The sequence below is a fragment of the Vitis vinifera genome, chromosome 17, assembly GCF_030704535.1.
Source record: "Vitis vinifera cultivar Pinot Noir 40024 chromosome 17, ASM3070453v1".
NCBI classification, from domain to species: Eukaryota; Viridiplantae; Streptophyta; class Magnoliopsida; order Vitales; family Vitaceae; genus Vitis; species Vitis vinifera.
Genome location: NC_081821.1, coordinates 8,482,172 through 8,501,094, shown reverse-complemented (window position 1 = coordinate 8,501,094; position 18,923 = coordinate 8,482,172). Strand labels below are relative to the sequence as shown.

General features: G+C 36.2%; 1 protein-coding gene across 2 annotated transcripts in view; it reads left to right on the top strand.

The window, feature by feature from the left end:
* Positions 1 to 16: 16 nt before the first annotated feature.
* LOC100251846 (DExH-box ATP-dependent RNA helicase DExH14) overlaps positions 17 to 18,923 on the top strand; it is a 56,911-nt gene continuing 38,004 nt past the window's right edge. Inside the window, exons 1-24 of one of the 2 annotated variants that reach the window (XM_002284093.4) lie at positions 17 to 277; positions 549 to 610; positions 1,353 to 1,521; positions 2,156 to 2,606; positions 2,719 to 2,784; positions 3,186 to 3,290; positions 4,092 to 4,394; positions 5,068 to 5,184; positions 5,263 to 5,322; positions 6,243 to 6,314; positions 6,390 to 6,506; positions 6,602 to 6,763; positions 8,217 to 8,282; positions 8,397 to 8,549; positions 8,631 to 8,714; positions 13,593 to 13,667; positions 13,756 to 13,887; positions 13,973 to 14,038; positions 15,350 to 15,415; positions 15,519 to 15,641; positions 16,611 to 16,760; positions 17,143 to 17,355; positions 18,381 to 18,536; positions 18,627 to 18,851. In XM_002284093.4, the coding sequence (XP_002284129.1) occupies positions 171 to 277; positions 549 to 610; positions 1,353 to 1,521; positions 2,156 to 2,606; positions 2,719 to 2,784; positions 3,186 to 3,290; positions 4,092 to 4,394; positions 5,068 to 5,184; positions 5,263 to 5,322; positions 6,243 to 6,314; positions 6,390 to 6,506; positions 6,602 to 6,763; positions 8,217 to 8,282; positions 8,397 to 8,549; positions 8,631 to 8,714; positions 13,593 to 13,667; positions 13,756 to 13,887; positions 13,973 to 14,038; positions 15,350 to 15,415; positions 15,519 to 15,641; positions 16,611 to 16,760; positions 17,143 to 17,355; positions 18,381 to 18,536; positions 18,627 to 18,851 (3,300 nt within the window). In that variant the 5' untranslated portion in view covers positions 17 to 170. Of the gene's footprint in view, positions 278 to 548; positions 611 to 1,352; positions 1,522 to 2,155; positions 2,607 to 2,718; positions 2,785 to 3,185; positions 3,291 to 4,091; positions 4,395 to 5,067; positions 5,185 to 5,262; positions 5,323 to 6,242; positions 6,315 to 6,389; positions 6,507 to 6,601; positions 6,764 to 8,216; positions 8,283 to 8,396; positions 8,550 to 8,630; positions 8,715 to 13,592; positions 13,668 to 13,755; positions 13,888 to 13,972; positions 14,039 to 15,349; positions 15,416 to 15,518; positions 15,642 to 16,610; positions 16,761 to 17,142; positions 17,356 to 18,380; positions 18,537 to 18,626; positions 18,852 to 18,923 lie in introns of those variants that run through there. The other variant, XM_010664950.3, reaches the window with a different exon arrangement.

Here is an 18,923-nt window from a genome sequence, read left to right as displayed (position 1 = left end):
TTTCGTATCCGAAATAATACAAACGAAACCTGTGCCGCAAGCAATCTTCATAATCGTACATTTTCAATAATTTTCGGATTCCATTGTCTCCGATCACCGTCACCTTCTACTTCGAGTAATCTTCTATTGAGAAAACCTTTTCTAGTTTTCCAGAATCTTCACAGGAAGTAATGTTGGTTCAGCTTCCTCGCTTAACGAACTCTCTCCGAGACCCCTTCGATGTCGACCATGCCTATCTCCAACGCAAACTCATCCTCCAAAACCACAACCCTCGCAGGTTCAAACACAGTCTTCTGTATGGTTTAATTAATTAATTAATTATTTTTGTTTGGTTGCCGAGAAAATGTTGGTGAGTCCGGGGAATTATAATTCTGAATCCATGATTCTTTACGAGAAAATTAGAGATGTTAACAAACTCAGCCCAATTGAGCTAGTTTAGTTTAGTGGAAATGACTCAAGTTTCTCAGCAACCAAATGGAGGGTAAGGGGCTGGTTAGTTTGTCAAAATCTGTGAAATTTGATCTTGGGATTGTTAATTCTGTAATCAGTGATGCCAATTCGGTTGAGGAATCAGAGCTTGCACGGAAGATAGTTCATGGGTGGGACGAAGGTATTATGACTCATGGCTGTTGATATTTTCAGTTTGTGTTTAGTATTGATATTTAAGCTTTAGTAGGGAATGAATTCTACAAGGCTGGTTTTTATGGTACGGGATTACTGAATTGGATTTGATTCGGAACCAAGTTCTGTGAAATTTCAAAATTTTGCTTCTAATATGGACTTGTTTTTTCCTTGTACTGTGGCATGTGAAACTTCATTTCAGTCGTACATATATTGGCATATAAGGTGTTTTGGTTAACAGTTGCTTTTACTTGCTAGTTCACTAGTCTCATTAGGGCACATCCAACAAGTGAAAATTATAACTTAAAATCAGAAGTTTGCTTGTGATTTTGGAAGAAATAATTTCAATTTTTTTTGGAGTTGCCACCAAAAAGAAAATATCTTGTAAATATCCAACCCCTTTCAGAAAGATATTTTTGACTAAGTTTTTAATCCATCGCTCATGATTTTATTCCATCTATAAATTTCGCAAGAGACATTCAATTTTGGGAATTGCTTGCAATTTTTGTCAATGCACTGCCTGATAATGGCATATGAAAAAGACAATAGCCAGTTTTATGATGATATAGTTTGTGAGTGGTAAAGTCACTAGTGAAGCAGCTGCTCTGTGAATGAAATGTGTTATTTTTAATTTTATATAATATTTATGCACTATTACCTTGCATAAAACTTTTCATTCACATGGATATCAATGACTTCTCAGATGTTGATGTGTTTTCTTTTTCTTGTAGCTTCCATTGAAGTGTGTCAAGCATATAAACACTTTATTGCTGCAGTGGTTGAGTTGATAGATGGTGAAGTGGCCTCAGAATATTTCCGTGAGGTAGCGTTATTGGTTTATAATCTTTTTACAGGCCCCAGAGATGAGTATGAAGATGATACGAGGATTGCCGAGAAAAAGTAAGGATAATGTTTTCCCCTATCTTAAGTTCTGTTTGTTTGAATGGGAAACAGAGTTGGAGCGGGCACTAAGCCATGCAATTCAGTTAAGGGTCTATCATTATGATGATGTAATGTTAATGTCATTTTATTTAAGAAAGAATTTACATGATTTAATAAATATATAGTAGATGTGGTTAAAAAAATTCAAGGTGTTCAGCATTTCTGAGAAAGAGGCATCTTACAAATACATTCAGAGAAGTTCAAGTTTGTAACAATCATGTTCCATATATGGTGTGTTACCCAACATATTTTTGCAAGAAAAAGGCATCTTTCATGTATTTTGCAAAATTTCAGTGTTTTTACCTATCATATTTCATATACTTGCACTGCAAAAACTCAGGGCCTTTAATAGTGCAAACTCTTTTGCCTGAGGAGAGGACCATTATCTATTTGTTTATTTATTAATAAAAAAACAAACAATTTGTTAATATGAATTGGAAAATAAAAATGGCAATGCCCCTTAGTTGTAATTTTAAATTCTAATAATGGAGTACAGAGACTGTGACAAGAGTATATGATCTTAAATTGTACATAGGAGTTTTGTTACTTATATTCAAGCATTGTGATTGTAACAAAATTTCTTCCAATGCAGGTTGGAATTGCAAAAACTTCTTGGTTATGTGGTCTCAGATGCTAATCTGCAGAAAGTTGCCTCTCTAGCACAGAGGCTTTTCAATTTGCAGCCTAACAACCTTGTGACTGGACTTGTTCATGAAAGGCAAGTACATGGGAGCAGTGATGATGTGGAATTTGGTGCTAACCTTGCTTTCCAAGCACCTTCTCGGTTTTTGGTGGATGCATCTTTGGAAGATGAGGAATTTTTGGGGGAGGAAAGTGCTCCACCTTCTGCAGGACGTGATAGATGGTATGATCATACTGCCTCTACACATGATCATTCTGCTGTTGACCGGCGGAACTTCACTTTGAGATGGTTAAGAGATGCTTGTGATGGAATAGTCAGAGGCAGTACTTCACAGCTTTCCCAAGATGAATTAGCAATGGCCATTTGCCGGGTGCTTGATTCGGACAAACCTGGTGAGGAGGTACTGGTCACCAGCTTCTCTTTAACTGTTTGATCTATGATGATTTTTTGAGCACTTGTGTCTCAATTTCATGTGCACTTAATTCTTAGTTTCTTAAACTATTTTTGTGAAGATAGCTGGTGACTTGTTGGATCTTGTCGGGGATAATGCATTTGAAATGGTTCAAGATATTATATCGGTAAGGATATGAGCTATTCTTGATTATTTATGTTGGATGTTTGTTCATGAAGTTCACTTGTATTAACTGATATGTGATTCTTCTGTTCTGAACAATTGCAATTTATTGTCTTGGTGGAAATTTTGAGAGGTCAAATAAATTGTTTATTTTTCATATTCACTGCTAAATTTTGCAACTGGAATTATTGATTTTTTTTTTTTTTTGGTTGATAATGACATTTAAGGACGACATTCCTGTCCATTCCTGTCCATCCTGCTACTTTAGCTCCATATTAACCCATTGGTTAATGATCTGATTATTGTTTTAGTTAATTTAAAAAGATTAAGCATTGAATGACTTAAGTTTACAAGATTCTTTTTCTTGTTTTTCTTGGATTAAAATCTTCCTTTTCACCTTTTTAGCATCGAAAGGACCTTACTGATGCTATACATCATGGCTTGCTGGTGCTGAAATCTGAAAAAGCAGCTTCGAATTCACAATCACGTATGCCTAGTTATGGCACTCAGGTATGGTCTTAACTTTCTGTATAAAATAATTGTTCTCGTTAACTTAGGTTACAACACCTTTCTTGGTGCCCTTCCATGGATTATCTTACTCATCAGAAGAAAAAAAAATTTGTCTTGTTAAATTATCAAGTAGGGATTCATGTCATCAATTAGGGATGGCCAGAGAATTGGGGTTATCCTAGTATTAAAAATCTCACTTCCATACCCAACCCAAACTTGAGCCAGGGAAAGGTTGGCTGAGATGAAGGGGAAAAGCAGGCCAAGGTGGGGTGGGTTTTCCTATGGGTCTCTTGTAATAATTTTTTTTTTATTTTATTATTTATTTTTAATTTGTCAAACAGTTTACATGCAGGCAAAGTGCATGAAAGAACCTTGGAATGAGAATGAATGTTGGTGGGTTGGGTTGGGTTGTGGGGCAGCCAAAGGGAGCAGGGAATTTTAAACTTTTGCTATTTTCCTTCAAATACAATGAAATTTAATCTTGATTCTACATGTTTCCAGTCGCATATTAGCCGTTTGCTAGACTTTTGAGTAGTTGGGTGCTCTTTATAATCTGATTAAACAAAGTTTCCTTTAGCTGTAGAACAAATCACCTCAATGTAATTACCATGGGGCCAGTTAGACAACTTAAACTCATTGCCATGCCATATCTGATGAGTCAGCAATGGAAGTACCATCCCTTGCCCTACTTGAATGGGCTGGGGTAGGGTGGTTTACCATGTTAGCTGGTCTATTCTCTGCCCTGTTATCAGTCATCAAGATGCTATATTTCTCATTGTGATTTTTAAACCATTGTTTTAGGTTACCGTTCAAACAGAGTCTGAGCGGCAGATTGATAAACTTCGGCGCAAAGAGGAAAAACGACATAGACGTGGAAGTGAATATGGGGTTGGAGACAATTTGTTGGCTGCAAATTTTTCTTCTTTACTTGAAGCTAGTGAAAACAAGAGTCCATTTGATGGTCTAATTGGGAGTGGAGAAGGCCCACACTCATTACCAGTTACTGCCCTTCCTCAAGGAACTCTCAGGAAGCATTACAAGGGTTATGAAGAAGTCATAGTCCCACCAACTCCAACAGCACAATTGAAACCTGGAGAAAAACTGGTAACTTTCATTTCTTGTGTTTTTTGATAGGCCAATAGTGAGTAGGAACAAGGTTTTGGGGGGGCGGGCGGGCGGCACCCCTAGTGTATCGGGATTATATGAAGGGTGCCAAAAAAGGTTATGGGATCCTATACAGTCAATGAAGTGCAACAAAGAGGAACAATTATTCTCCATCCCCTCTCCCCCTAACTGCCTCCCTAGGGAAGAAGCCAACCTTAGCAGGTGTCTATGAACCCAGCACCACGATAGCTGATCTGTTGCCAAAGTATTTAAAGATTAGCTGATCTTTCTTGACCAGCCATGCAGATGCTTCCCTGTGGTCAACTGTTCTCTTAAACCTATCTCTAATATTAACTGGGATGCAATGTGCAAGTTTACCTGGAATTTACATTACCTGTCATTCTCTGTAGAACATTATTGGTTTGAAGTTTTAGATTCAATTTTTGGAAACATAAAGTGTATCATAGCTCCATTTTAATCCTTTAAACATAGCTCTTCACAGTATATTGGCAAGACTTGATTTCAGAGTTCACTTCTGTATTGAATACTGTCTTTCTTGTTTTTTATAACAAATCGGGTTACTGTTTGGTGTGCTCTTAAAATTCTCTTTAGATGCTTTTTCATCTTGATTTCTTTCTTACTATGTTTTGTGCTTATTATATTTTGTTCTTAGATTGATATAAAGGAGTTAGATGACTTTGCTCAAGCTGCTTTCCATGGCTACAAATCACTTAACCGTATCCAGAGCCGGATTTTCCAAACTGTTTATTACACTAATGAGAATGTACTGGTATGTTATTTAGTGTATTGTTGAACCAGTTTTATTAAATTGATGCTTTTTTGCTCAATGATTTTTAAATGCCTGCAGGTTTGTGCTCCAACAGGAGCTGGCAAAACGAATATAGCTATGATTGCTATTCTACATGAGGTATGCAAAGAGTGAGCTCTACTTGGCTTTCTTTGCTCTTCTGTTAGGATTCAACCCTTACTGCTATGCTCTATATTTGGGATGAAAGTACCTCTGAGGCTTCTCTCAGGTGGCAAAGGGTTGGCTGGGAATGGGGTAAATTCCTGGTTTGATTTCATGTAGTAAAAAAAATCTGCAAGAAAAAAAAAAAAGATCTTTGGGATTAAAGCATAGTTTGACATAAATATATGAGGCTTTTGGAATTATAATCCTGTCCTTTTGGTGGTTGGAGATTAAAATGCTGTATAAGTGGGAGAAATTGCCTTGATGTATTATGAGTCTTATTGTTATGTCATTTGCATATGTAAATTTGTCCCACTTGAGTGACGTCTTGGAGTTGGAGGAAGATCTCTTATCTGATGACCCTGACCAAGAAGGTTGCTTCTTTTTCTTGAAATTTTGAGTTAAGCCACCACTTAATTTTACATCTTGGCCATTTAAGAAATTTCATACAATTGTTGATTGGGGTTTTACACGAGCCAAGCCGTGTCTAGTAGGTAGGATTGGGCATAGTCTATATCTGTCTACTACTATCTCAAGAAGACTTTAATTGAGTTGGGCATGGGCTCAAAATCTTGTATCTTGGATTTTTCTGACAATCTTAAGAGCACTGATGAGCCTATCAAGCCAGGCAGTGTTTGGCTTGGATTCACATAAAAATTCATGACCTCCAGAGCAAGATTGAACTTTGCTTGCCTATCTAATATTCTCTCTCTTCTCAAGTTGCTTCTTGAGCCAAGCTCTTGTAGCTTTGCTTGTTCTACAACAACAACCTAATTGGTGATATCATATAGGCAAATTTCCTTTTGGGTGGATTGTATGCACTTTTTCCTTGCAATTTTGTATTTATCTGATTGGGGAAGTAAGATGTTTTGTGGCAGATTGGCCAGCACTTCAAGGATGGCTACTTGCATAAAAATGAATTTAAGATAGTTTATGTTGCTCCAATGAAGGTAAAACTCATCCACATTTTACTCTGATGTTTTATCTATTGTCCATTGCTAATCTATGATCATGTGCATTTTTAGGCATTAGCTGCAGAGGTCACATCAACATTTAGTCATCGTTTATCTCCATTGAATATATCCGTAAGAGAACTTACTGGAGACATGCAACTTTCTAAGTATGAGCTTGAAGAAACTCAGGTTGCTTGCTGAACGATATTCTGTTGCCTTGTCATGCTGTAGGAACATACAGATTAAAAGTAAATAACTTAACCTTGTTTACTCATTTCAATCAGATGATAGTGACCACACCTGAGAAATGGGATGTCATTACTCGTAAGAGCAGTGACATGTCACTCTCGATGCTCGTAAAGCTCTTAATTATTGATGAAGTGCATCTTTTGAATGATGATAGAGGGGCGGTAATAGAGGCATTAGTTGCTCGGACCCTTCGACAGGTAAAATGTCAGTGTGATGTAATTTTCTTTCTTAACTAAGTTTCATATCAACCAATTTAAGTTTGAAGCAATTGACTGTATTTCATAACCATCAACATTGGGTGATTTCTATCTTTTGGTCCTAGTCTTAGTCCTCAGTTTTATTTGCTTATTTTTGACATTTAAAGAGAAAATTCAGAGGTCAGGTGGTCAAGTCCCAGCATGTCTATGAATTGAATGTGCTTGAAGTGCAATTCTTGACACAAGTGAGTAGAAATGAAGGAAAAGATGGAATAAGTAGCAAATGCATGTGAAAAGCTAGAGCCCAGAGTTAGCACCAATTAAGGACAAGAAAAGGGAATGTTATTTGACTGGTTTGTTTATATGTAATGAAGACCATGGACTTTGCTGGTATGAAAACTAATTTGGTTCAAGTTGAATGTTAACTAGAAGAAGACCAAACATACCATGGGTTGATCATGGTAGAGTTTCCAAGAATAAACCTGTCGTTGTTGTGATTTAGGTTTTGTTTTAGTTTTTTCTATGACACAAGGAATTTGGTCATCATAACATAAATGTTTGGAAATTTAAGAGTATGTGGTGAAAAGGATTCTCTGCTGGTAGGCATGTAGCCTTAAATTTATCTACGGAGGACTTCCATTCAGAATTTTCAGGTTTGTTTAGTGAAAAGCCAAAACAATGGACTTGGTAGAAATTGTATCCTTTTTGAATTGTTTTTTGTTAGAGTGTGTGATATACATTGTGGGCCCAAATCCAACAAGCTAAAGCTTTTAGGAAAATTGGAAGTTCAACATGGTATCGGAGCCTTGTTTGGTGGGAGGTCATGTGTTTGATACTCACCACTATATATTTATACCCCCAATTTATTAAGTAAGCCTAAAAGAGGTTAATTGTGATTGCTTGCTCACTGGACTATGTGTCTCTTCATGTGCGGGTATGAAGCTATACATGAGGGAGGGTGTTAGAGTGCATGATATACATTGTGGACCCAAATCCTACAAGCTTAAACTTTTAGGAAAATTGGTAGTTCAACTGTTTTTAATTGTTAAAATGCTTGTGTTTTGTGAAAAACGTGAAAAACAATATTTCACGTTTCATGAAATGTTCTATTTTTAGGAAATATCTTTGGAAACATTTCTTTACAAAAAGGCTATTAGACATTTTCCCTGTCTTGAGAAAAAAAAATAAATTCTTTGCCTCTATCAAATAAAATTGTCAATTTTCCTTATTTATTTATTTTTTGGAGGGCAACTTTTGTCAATGCCCAACAATTGATATATGCAATTGAAACAAATCCCAGACTGCTGTTAATTGTAAATAATATGCCATGTATTTGTGATTTTGTCCATCCTAGGTCGTTGGAATCATAGTAGTATTATTGTATTTATTCTTGGGACTTGCTACATATAACTAGTTCTAACTCTTAAGTATTTCATCCTGAGCTTTTTGGCAGGTTGAGTCAACACAGACCATGATACGTATCGTTGGCCTTTCGGCCACTCTACCCAATTATTTGGAGGTTTCTCAATCACACACTTTATATTCAATTTATTCATTAGTCTCTCGCTCTCATTTTTCAAGCCTCTACCATTATTATTTAGTGGTTGGTTTTATCTCCCTTGTAAACATCCAGGTTGCTCAGTTTCTGAGGGTGAATCCTGAGGCAGGACTATTCTACTTTGATTCTAGCTATCGACCAGTGCCTCTTGCACAACAGTATATTGGAATTAGTGAGCAGAACTTTCTTGCTCGCACTGAACTTTTAAATGAGATATGCTATAATAAGGTTTCTTTTTTCACCTGGGCTCTCTTATGTAACTTAATACTTGGAATGACCACTTGGGAGATTTAATGTTTTCTATTCAAGGTTGTTGATTCATTGAGGCAAGGGCATCAAGCAATGGTTTTTGTTCATTCACGAAAAGACACTGCAAAAACTGCTGAGAAACTGGTATTTCCTTCTTACATTCCATCTTCATGGAATTAGTTGGAGTTGTTTGTGTTTGATTGAACTTCTTGTAAATTTTAATTCATATTATTGCCATCATCTTTATATGTTGGCTTAAATTTCTTTTCTTTTGGAACTATAGAATTCAATTTTGTTATGGATGTGTGGTGTGTTGGTATTCGTGATTGTCTAATATTGTGCTTGTAGGACATATTAAAACATAGTTTATGTAAATATGAACAGTCATAACAAAGATAAAAAGGTGTTTTTGATTGCCCAAAATAAGAAAAGAAAAAAAACAATTATTTCATTTGACAAAGAACTTTCATCCACCTAGAGTGCAGAAAAGAATGATTTTTATTCTTGCATTTATGACAGAATGATATAGTCTTTATAGCGTTCAATCCTACAAATTAGGAAATTAAATTACACAAAATCAGAAGGTTGACAAATTCTTAGAAATTCTCTACCCTAAAAATCAGAAAAATAAATTAAGAAATATATGGCTATATAATCTCGGAAATTTGGGAATTAATTTCCTGATATTTTTTAATCAAATCTCAGATATTAGGGAGTTAATTACCTGGTATCTTCAATGAGATTCATCAACACTTCCTCTCAAGCTAGTGAATAGATATTATCCATTTCTAGCTTGCTAGTTATCTATTGAAATGAGTGATTTGGTAGACCTTTTGTTAAAATATCAACAAGTTATCCATCTGTTGAAACATAAGGAGTACAATGCAATCCACTATCTATCTTCTCTTTGATAAAGCATTGATCCACTTCAACATGTTTTATACAATCATGTTGAATTGGGTTATGAGCAATATTTATTATTGATTTCTTATTATGGTATAGCTTTATAGTCGCTTTCCACCTCACTCCTAGATTACAAAGAATTGTTTTAAGCCAAAGTAGTTTATAGATTCCTTTTTCCATGGCTTTGAACTTTGCATTTGCATTAGACCTAACAACTACAACTTGCTTATTACTTCTCAATGTCGCCAAATTTTCTCTTACTACATTAGCTAGAGGTTGATCTGCAATCTACTACTGATCGGACCCAATTTGCGTTAATGTAGGCTTCCAAACTTAACTCTTCATTTTTCTTGAAGAGTATTCCTTTGCCCAAGTAGATTTTAGGTATTACAAAATTTCGTGTATAGCCCATACGTGAGTTGCTTTAGGAAAGTGCATGAATTGGCTTACCACACTCACTGCATAAGCTACATTAGGTCTAGTGTAAGACCAATAAATGTAGCCTCTGGTAACTTTCATTGTCTATGACTACATCTTTTGATGCTTTTTCAAGCTTATGATTTTGTTCAATAAGTGTGTTGGCAGACTTACATGTAAGCATCTTGGTTTCATTGAGAATATTAAGAATATACTTTTGTTAAGAAATAAAAATATTGCTTCTATGACTACATCTTTTGATGCTTTTTCAAGCTTATGATTTTGTTCAATAAGTGTGTTGGCAGACTTACATGTAAGCATCTTGGTTTCTTTGAGAATATTAAGAATATACTTTTGTTAGGAAATAAAAATATTGTTTCTTGAATGAGCCACTTTAATTCTCAAGAAATGTTTGAGCTCACCCAAGTCATTTATCTCAAATTCTTTGGCCAACCATTTCTTCAATACTTTTTTTGATAGGTAAAGAAAAGTCGTATAAATGTGAAGAGGAGACACCAAAAACAGTGCCCTTAGAGTATACGGGAAGTATACAAAAGAAGCCTAAAGGCTCAAACCAGAGGGAGGGGGGGGGGGAAGAAGCAAAAAATATCACCTACCCTTACTTAGAGCCTAGCTAATCAATGAAACTTACAAGAGAGATAGGGCACATATCTATAGACACCCTAAACCAAGACCACATGTTACATGCAAAAAAATTTTTCAATCTTTGGATTGATTACTCCTCATTGTCAAACACTATCAAATTCCTTTCCTTCCACATAGTCCGAAATATACATAAAGGGGCCGCTTGCCAAGTACCCACAAACGACCCATTCCACCCAAGAAGAGTTTCCTTCATTGAACAAGAGAGAATCCAAGACACACCAAAGAGGGAGAAAAAAAGATTCCAAAGAACCCAAGTCTTTGCACAGTGAAGAAGAAGATGATCAACCATCTTTACTTTAGAGAGACAAAAGAAACACTTATTTGCTAAAAAGTACCCCCTCCTTTGAAGTTGGTCCATATTTAAAACCTTCCCCCAAGAAGCCTCCCAAGCAAAGAAATCCACCTTAGGAGGCGTGCTCGATCTCCAAATACTACCACTAGGGAACAAAAGAGGATCTTTGGGTTCCTAGATAGAATCGAGAGATTTGACTGAAAAGGTTCGGCACCTCGAAGCTGTCCAAATCACTCTATCTTCCACAGCCCTGTGAACTCTAGTTGCTTGAATCTTTTGCAGAAAACGCTCCACCAAATCTAACTCCCAATCATTAAAGACCCTAGAGAAAAGAGGGGTCCATCCATCCTCTTCACCTTTAGGGTTCCAAACATCCGCCACCCAAGCTTCCTTAGACGAAGAAAGGGTAAATAAGGAAGGAAATGACTCATAAAGTGGCTCATCTCCATACCACTTGTCCATCCAGAATCTCACTCTTTGCCCATTGTCCACTTGGAAGGTCAACCTATCACTCAAATAATTCCATTTCTTCCTAATAACTTTCCACAACCCCACATCAAACCTCTCACTCACCTCACAGGAATGCCACCCCCCATCATCTTCACCATACCTTTGACTAATGACTTGCTTCCAAAGTGCCTCCCTTTCAATGGCATACCGCCAACTCCACTTGCATAAAAGGGCTAAATTCATCAGAGAGAGATTTCTCACACCCAAACCACCTTTCCTTTTCTCCAAACAAACCGTTTTCCACCTTTTAAGGTGCGGTTTCTGCACAAGAGCCCCACCACCCCAAAGAAAATCCCCCTATATCTTCTCCAATCACAACCTCACTTGTCTTGGCATGCAAAAGAGAGACATGAAATGGATAGGCATGCTAAACAAAGTGCTTCAAATTGAAGTGAGCCTCTCTCCTTTTGAGATATACTGTTTTTTCCACATGGCTAGCGTTTTTCGAAAGCTCTTTTCAACACCATCCCAAACCATCACAGATTTGAAAGGGGCCCCCAAAGGAAGACCCAGATAGCTGGAAAGGAGGCTGCCCACTTTGCAACCCAACTCCAAGGCCAAATTCTCTATATTATGCACCTTGCCCACCAGAATTAGCTCACTTTTCTCCAAATTGATTCTCAAACCTGAACAAGCCTTGAACCACATAAGAAGCCAACTTAGATAAGTCATCTGGTCTTGAGCCTTTTTCTTCAATATCATCCCTTATTACAATTATATCATGCATATAAGGAATCAAAGGTGTGATTTTACCAGTTGTTGACCGTTTGATAAAAAGAGTATGATTCCTTTTGCTCCATCGGAACTTCCATTTAGCAAATCTTCCAAACCATGTGTTAGAAGAATGCTTTTAAGCCCTTTTTGTAGCCTACATACTTCATTAGCCTTGAATACATTACTCAACCTTGGAGGTGCTTACATGTCAACCTCTTTTTCTAGGTCACCATGCAAGAAGGTGTTCTTAACGTCAAAACTGTTGCAAAGACCAACCAGGATTAGCTGATAAGGACAATAATACTCTTATAGTATTCATCTTTGCTACCAGAGCAAAGATTTGTTGATAGTCCTCTTGATATGTCTTAAGTGTAGCCTTTACCTACAAGTGTAGCTGTGTATCTCTCCAAGGTTCCATCTGCTTCATATTTTACAGCAAACACCCACTTGCACCCTACTGGTTTCTTCCCTTTGAGTAAATCAACAATCTCCTATTTCTTAATTTTTTTCAAGAGCACTCATCTCCTTACCAATAGCTTTTCTCCGATTCTCATTTCTAAGTGCCTCTTCGGCAATTGGTGAAATTTCAATAAGATTTAATTGGGTAGTGAAGGTTTGGTGTTGTGAGAATAATCTATCAAAAGATATGGAATTGGACATAGGTGTTTGGTGCATTTTTTAACTCCTTTCCTAAGAGCTATTGGCAAATTTAGGTCTTCAAAACATTGGTGACACAGGGGAATGACTAGGGTTAGATTCAATAATTGTCACAGGTTCAGATTATTGGTTTTACGCCGGATCAGGGTTCAACAATCTTCTTCTTGATTAAAATTGTAGTGGCACCACAAAATCACTCAGATTTCCAGAGGCAGGGGAGCCTCCTTCCCTTGGAGGTTACAGCACAAGGCAGATGGTCAGTTGCGTTTTTTACGTAAGAGGGAACCCACATATCTTGAGTTTTTAGATATCACAATCTTGCATATTCCTTTTTTTACTGATTTGCAGATGTTCTTTAACTCCTCTCCCCTAAATGATATGAGTGGGAGTAGTCTTGATTTTTGTTTTTAGGCCTGTTTCCCCTGTTTTATTTTTGAGAAGGATCTCTCATCCTTATCTACCATACTATGCCCCTTCTCTTTAAAAATATATATAGTAAATTAAAAAAAAAAAAAAACGGGTGTGTTAAACTAGAGGTAGAACTGCATTAGAACTGATGATGTACATTATATTGTTGGCATTTCTTATCTTGTGGTATAGATCTGACCACACAGTTCGTTGTGAGATCTTTTTAATGGAGGCACATAAATGTAGTCTGCTTAGTATGCTACAAGTTTTATTCTGTCATAGTATATTTGTTTTCTTATGCTGCCTGGTGTCAGAAATGGTTCCTTTTTTTTTTTTTTTCCTCCCAAGATAAACTCACTTCGATAAACATTAAATTGTGAAATGCCATCCTTTGCATGTCGTTGCACTGTACTGTTCACAGTATTTTATTTATGATAAAATTGAGTATTCAACAGATTGAGCTTGCGCGAAGGAATGATGATGTAGAGCTTTTTAAGAATGAAACACATCCACAGTTTTCCTTAGTCAAGGCAAGGAACTCATATGCTTCATTTTTGGTGATACACTTGTAACCATTTCATTTTTTTGTTGATCGGTTATCCACTCTAATCATTTCAGATGGAAGTCATGAAATCCAGAAACAAAGATTTGGTTGAATATTTTGGGTCTGGGGTTGGTATTCACCATGCTGGTATGTTACGTGCTGATAGAGGTCTAACTGAGCGGCTTTTCTCTGATGGCCTTTTGAAGGTAGAGCTTTTTCATGCTTCACCTGACTGGTTTTAGATTTTGGATTACATGTTTTTTGTGAAACTATGCTATTTGCTTGTTTCAGGTTCTTGTTTGCACAGCAACTTTGGCATGGGGAGTAAATCTACCTGCTCATACTGTTGTGATTAAGGTTTGTGGAATTTGTTGCATGATTTGCTAATTGAACTTCTATAACTTTTCTATGGTTTAAGCATTGTGTTGATTGAAATGTCATATTAGAATTTTTACAAAGCCACAAACCAGGACAAGGTGGAAAATTAAATGTTGATTGACTACCTGATATTATTCAAGTTCCCACTGTCCTACACTTCCATGAGCTTCAGTAAACCAATGTAGGGTCCTATCTCCAAGTTATCTTCCCTCTGGAAGGTAAAGGCACTATGGAATCTTTTATTGCAGGTGTTAACCAAAGTGGTCCCATTGGATGTTACTTTTTGGTGGAGGGGAGCTTGATAATTGTCCACTGCTGGGTCTTCGCATGTCATCTGAGGACACTGGTGTTATGATTTGTTAATCCTCATAATAGTGTATTTTTTCTAGAAGTTTGGGCTGCTTCTTTGATTGGAAGCCTGGGTTGGCCAAACAGATAGCGGATCGATTGGCTAAGCAAGGAACCAGTCCACTAGAAATGTTTGTTTGGGACTCCATCCCCCTTAAAGCCCCTAGATATTAGGGGGATTTTCTATAGGTGTGAGTGGGCTTGAACTTGCTTGGTTGTATGCGAGTGCAGTGTCCAATTATTTCTTATTTGTTTCTCTTGAAGGACATCTAATCCTTCCCTGCACTACACTCTTTCCTTTTAATAATATGATTCCTGTAAAAAGTCACTGCCAATTCTAAAGCAGCTTTGACAAATTGCTGAGCCTGCCAATTACACAAATAGCTCCTTTCACTCAGAAGAAATAATTAATGATGATTGGAATAACCAACCATTTCCTCACTCCTTGTATAGGAAAGGTACCTACCTGGTGTTGTCCTTTCCCTAGTTATGGGTGATCACCCACAATTCTAAGTTCTTTTACTGGAAAATAACAAGAAGGAAATATGAGGCTTTGAAATGGGTAGAAACTATATCTCATACTTCAGTAGAAAAGTAAAAGATGATTCAATAAATTCTGGATTGATTCCTGTATAGAGAAGAAACTACATGTCTCTTTCTCACTTACCACTGCGTAATGATCCACTATATAAATCACATATCATCTCAAACTATGATTGTCTGTGTTGAGTAAAAATTGGATATTCGTTTTCTAATAATAAGCCCTTTGTAGCTCAATGAATCTTTATATAGTGCATTCCTTAGATCCCCTATTCTTTAAAAATATTATATAGGGCAGCTTGAGGATTGGATATATCATGTAATACCTTCTGTAGACAGATGAATCTTATATGGCATTTTTTGTCTAAAATTTTTTCAACTTATCTGGTGTTATTTCTTCAGGGGACTCAATTATATGATCCAAAGGCAGGTGGATGGCGAGATCTGGGCATGCTTGATGTGATGCAGGCAAGAGATAGATCTTCCACCTTGAATTATATCTGGAATTAAGTTATGAAGTTATGATTTTTCATGAGTCATTTCAGTTATTCTCATGGTATTCCTGGTCTAGATCTTTGGACGTGCTGGAAGACCTCAGTTTGACAAAAGTGGTGAAGGCATCATAATAACATCTCATGAAAAACTAGCCTACTATCTACGGTTACTGACAAGTCAACTACCCATAGAAAGTCAGGTAGTTATTGTATTTTGATTTATTGTGAAACCTAGAACAAGAAGATTTTGTTGAGACCTTGAAATATTATAGTGACAGTTTGGTTACCATGGGATTGGATGCTACTCTCTTATGTTTGTGCTTTGCAGTGGGTTACTGAGGAAAAGAAGTAACTCTTGACATTAACTGTCAAATTGCATTATGTGTTCCATGTGCACATTGTTTTTAGGAACACAATACTCTTCCAACGAGTGGTATCTTATTATTTATATTAAATTTTGAACCTTATACATTGTCATTAGCTCCATGCTGTCATATGGCCATCTTCTACTTTAAGCAATTGTTTAGCGGAGAGTTCACTAAATTTCTTTTAACATATTTTCATGATGTAATTTTACTTTTGATAACTGGGATGAGGACTTTTGGTTATATTAACATATAGCTTGCAACTACATATGGACGTACACACACTGCTTGGGTTTGCTTTAAGATGATTTTGGTTGATTAAGGGGTAGACTTATAGACCCTTCTTGGCAGATATGCAGAGTTTCTTCTTTTATTTTGTTTAACTAAAATCAAGTGATAAGATTGGAAGTCCTTATTCTTTGTGAAGGCACCTCACAACCAGTTGGTAGTTTAGATTTATATGTCTGATATGAGCTTATGCTGTTAGCTCAACAGGTTATTAGGCTGATGGTTAAGGAATGGAAATTCAGTTTATTCCATGCAATTGAATCACATCTGATCCTCCCTGACATGTTCTAGTAGTTTCAAGTTGTTTGTTAGAACACCATTAGGAGGAAAACTATTTGCTTCATGCATATCCTTGGATATAGGATATATTATATGCTGTTTGGATACATATCTATTTTGACTTCACATTAAGTTTTTACTTGTTTGCATCTATGGATCAGTCCTAAAATATGGCTTTAACACTTGATACACTCTTTGTTTCTTGCTTTTTTTATTTTTTATTTTTTATTTTTGCAGTTTATTAGCTCCTTGAAAGATAATTTGAATGCAGAAGTGGCATTGGGTACTGTTACAAATGTTAAGGAAGCTTGTGCATGGCTTGGGTATACATACCTTTTTATAAGGATGAGGCTGAATCCTTTGGCATATGGCATTGGATGGGATGAGGTATCTTCATGATTATGGATAAGAATTCATTGTGATCCACAGTAAGGCTTTTAATATTAATCCACCTTGATATGTCACGGGAAGTGTACATGTGTGTGCCTGCAGCAATGTATATATACATACTTTCTTACATGTGTCTGTGCATGCGTATGTATATATGAACGTTCTTACCAATGTTTCCATTTTCTTATTATCAGTCTTCTTTTCTAATTTGCTGATGCTTAATCCATTCTTGTGTGCATTTTCATTCATTAAAATGGGTGGTTGCTATTATGTACATTCAATTTTTTACAATGTTGTCTGTCTTTAGTTTGCATCAGAAAAGAGAGGTTCCTGATTAGGTTTCACTTTTTCCTACAATCCATGCATCTTTGTTTGACAGGTCATTGCAGATCCTTCTTTGAGTTTAAAGCAGAGAGCTTTTGTAACAGATGCTGCACGTGCACTAGACAAAGCAAAAATGATGCGGTTTGATGAGAAAAGTGGGAACTTTTACTGTACAGAGCTTGGTCGAATTGCTAGCCACTTTTATATTCAATACTCCAGTGTTGAAACTTACAATGAAATGTTGAGGCGCCACATGAATGACAGTGAGGTGATTGGTTATGATTATTGCATTTCTTTAATATACATAATTTTTTTTTACTTTTGGACTCCTATTTTCTTATTGTTACATGAAATTAATTCAAAAACTATATGCAATGTACTCTCTTCTTTTTTTCCCTTAAGGAGCTCTTGTTCTTCCTGTATACCCGTCCATTCTTTATACTAACAACATTTCTTACCTTTATTTTTATTTTTCTAACAAAATAAAAAAAGTACAAAAATCTTTGTAAGGTACAAGTTACTCTTACCTTTTCTTTTTAAGTAGTTTTTGGGATTTAGTTTAGAAGCCTATAACATTTCTTACCTTTATTTTTATTTTTCTAACAAAAAAAAAAAAAAAAACCGAAGAAAAGAAAAAGAAGAAAGTAAACAAATCTTTGTAAGGTACAAGTTATTCTTACCTCCTTTTTTAAGTAGTTTTTGGGATCTAGTTCAAAAGGCCTAGTGATTTATGAGCTTCTCTTTCATACCAATTATGGGATATTTCTTACTCATGTAGAGTTATCTTTTGGAAAGATATTGTTAAAGAGAGTATGATATGTATATTAAAGTCAAATCCTACAAGCTTGAGCTTTTAGGAAAATTGGTTGTTCAATATGGAAGCAAAATTTGGTTTGACAAGTCATGCGTTGGAGCCACCTTTCCGCAATTTGCATGCTTGTTTCCCCATTTGTTTCTCCTCTCCCCCAATTTGCAGTTTGTGTATCTCTCCACGTACGAGTATAGGGCTGCACATGAGAGAGGGTGTTGAAGATAGCATGATATGCATATTGAACCCAAATCCTGCAAGCTTAAGCTTTTAGGAAAATAGGTTGTTTAGTAGATATTTTCGTAGTTTCTAGGTGTAAGGTTCCACGACTCTTATGGCAATCTATTGACTTATTTAATCTCTGGTGTTATGTGTTTATAACTAATATCATACTATAGAGTTGTATTTATTTTTTAATATATATATATATATATATATATATATATATTTATTTATTTTATGGGTTTGTTCCTTTTTATCTATAGGTAATTGACATGGTAGCCCATTCTTCTGAGTTTGAAAACATTGTTGTTCGAGAGGAGGAACAAAATGAGCTAGAAATGTTGGCACGTACATCATGCCCCTTAGAAATTAAGGGTGGTCCTTCAAATAAACATGGAAAAATTTCAATTCTTATTCAGGTCAGTTGTCACACAGCAGCAGACACTTTTTGTTTGTGAAATCGAAGAGAAGGTTGTATCTGACAATTATGCTGCTTATATAATTTGCAGTTGTACATATCTCGGGGTTCAATAGATAGTTTTTCATTGATTTCTGATGCTGCATACATAAGCGCAAGTTTGGCTCGCATCATGCGAGCGTTATTTGAAATTTGTTTGCGCAGAGGGTGGTGTGAGATGTGTTCCTTCATGTTGGATTACTGCAAGGCTGTGGATCGCCAAGTTTGGCCACATCAACATCCCCTCAGACAATTTGACAAGGATCTTTCATCAGACGTTAGTTTAGCATATCATCAATTTATCATTATTATAGTATTATTTAAATTGATTGTGTTCTATGTTCATTGT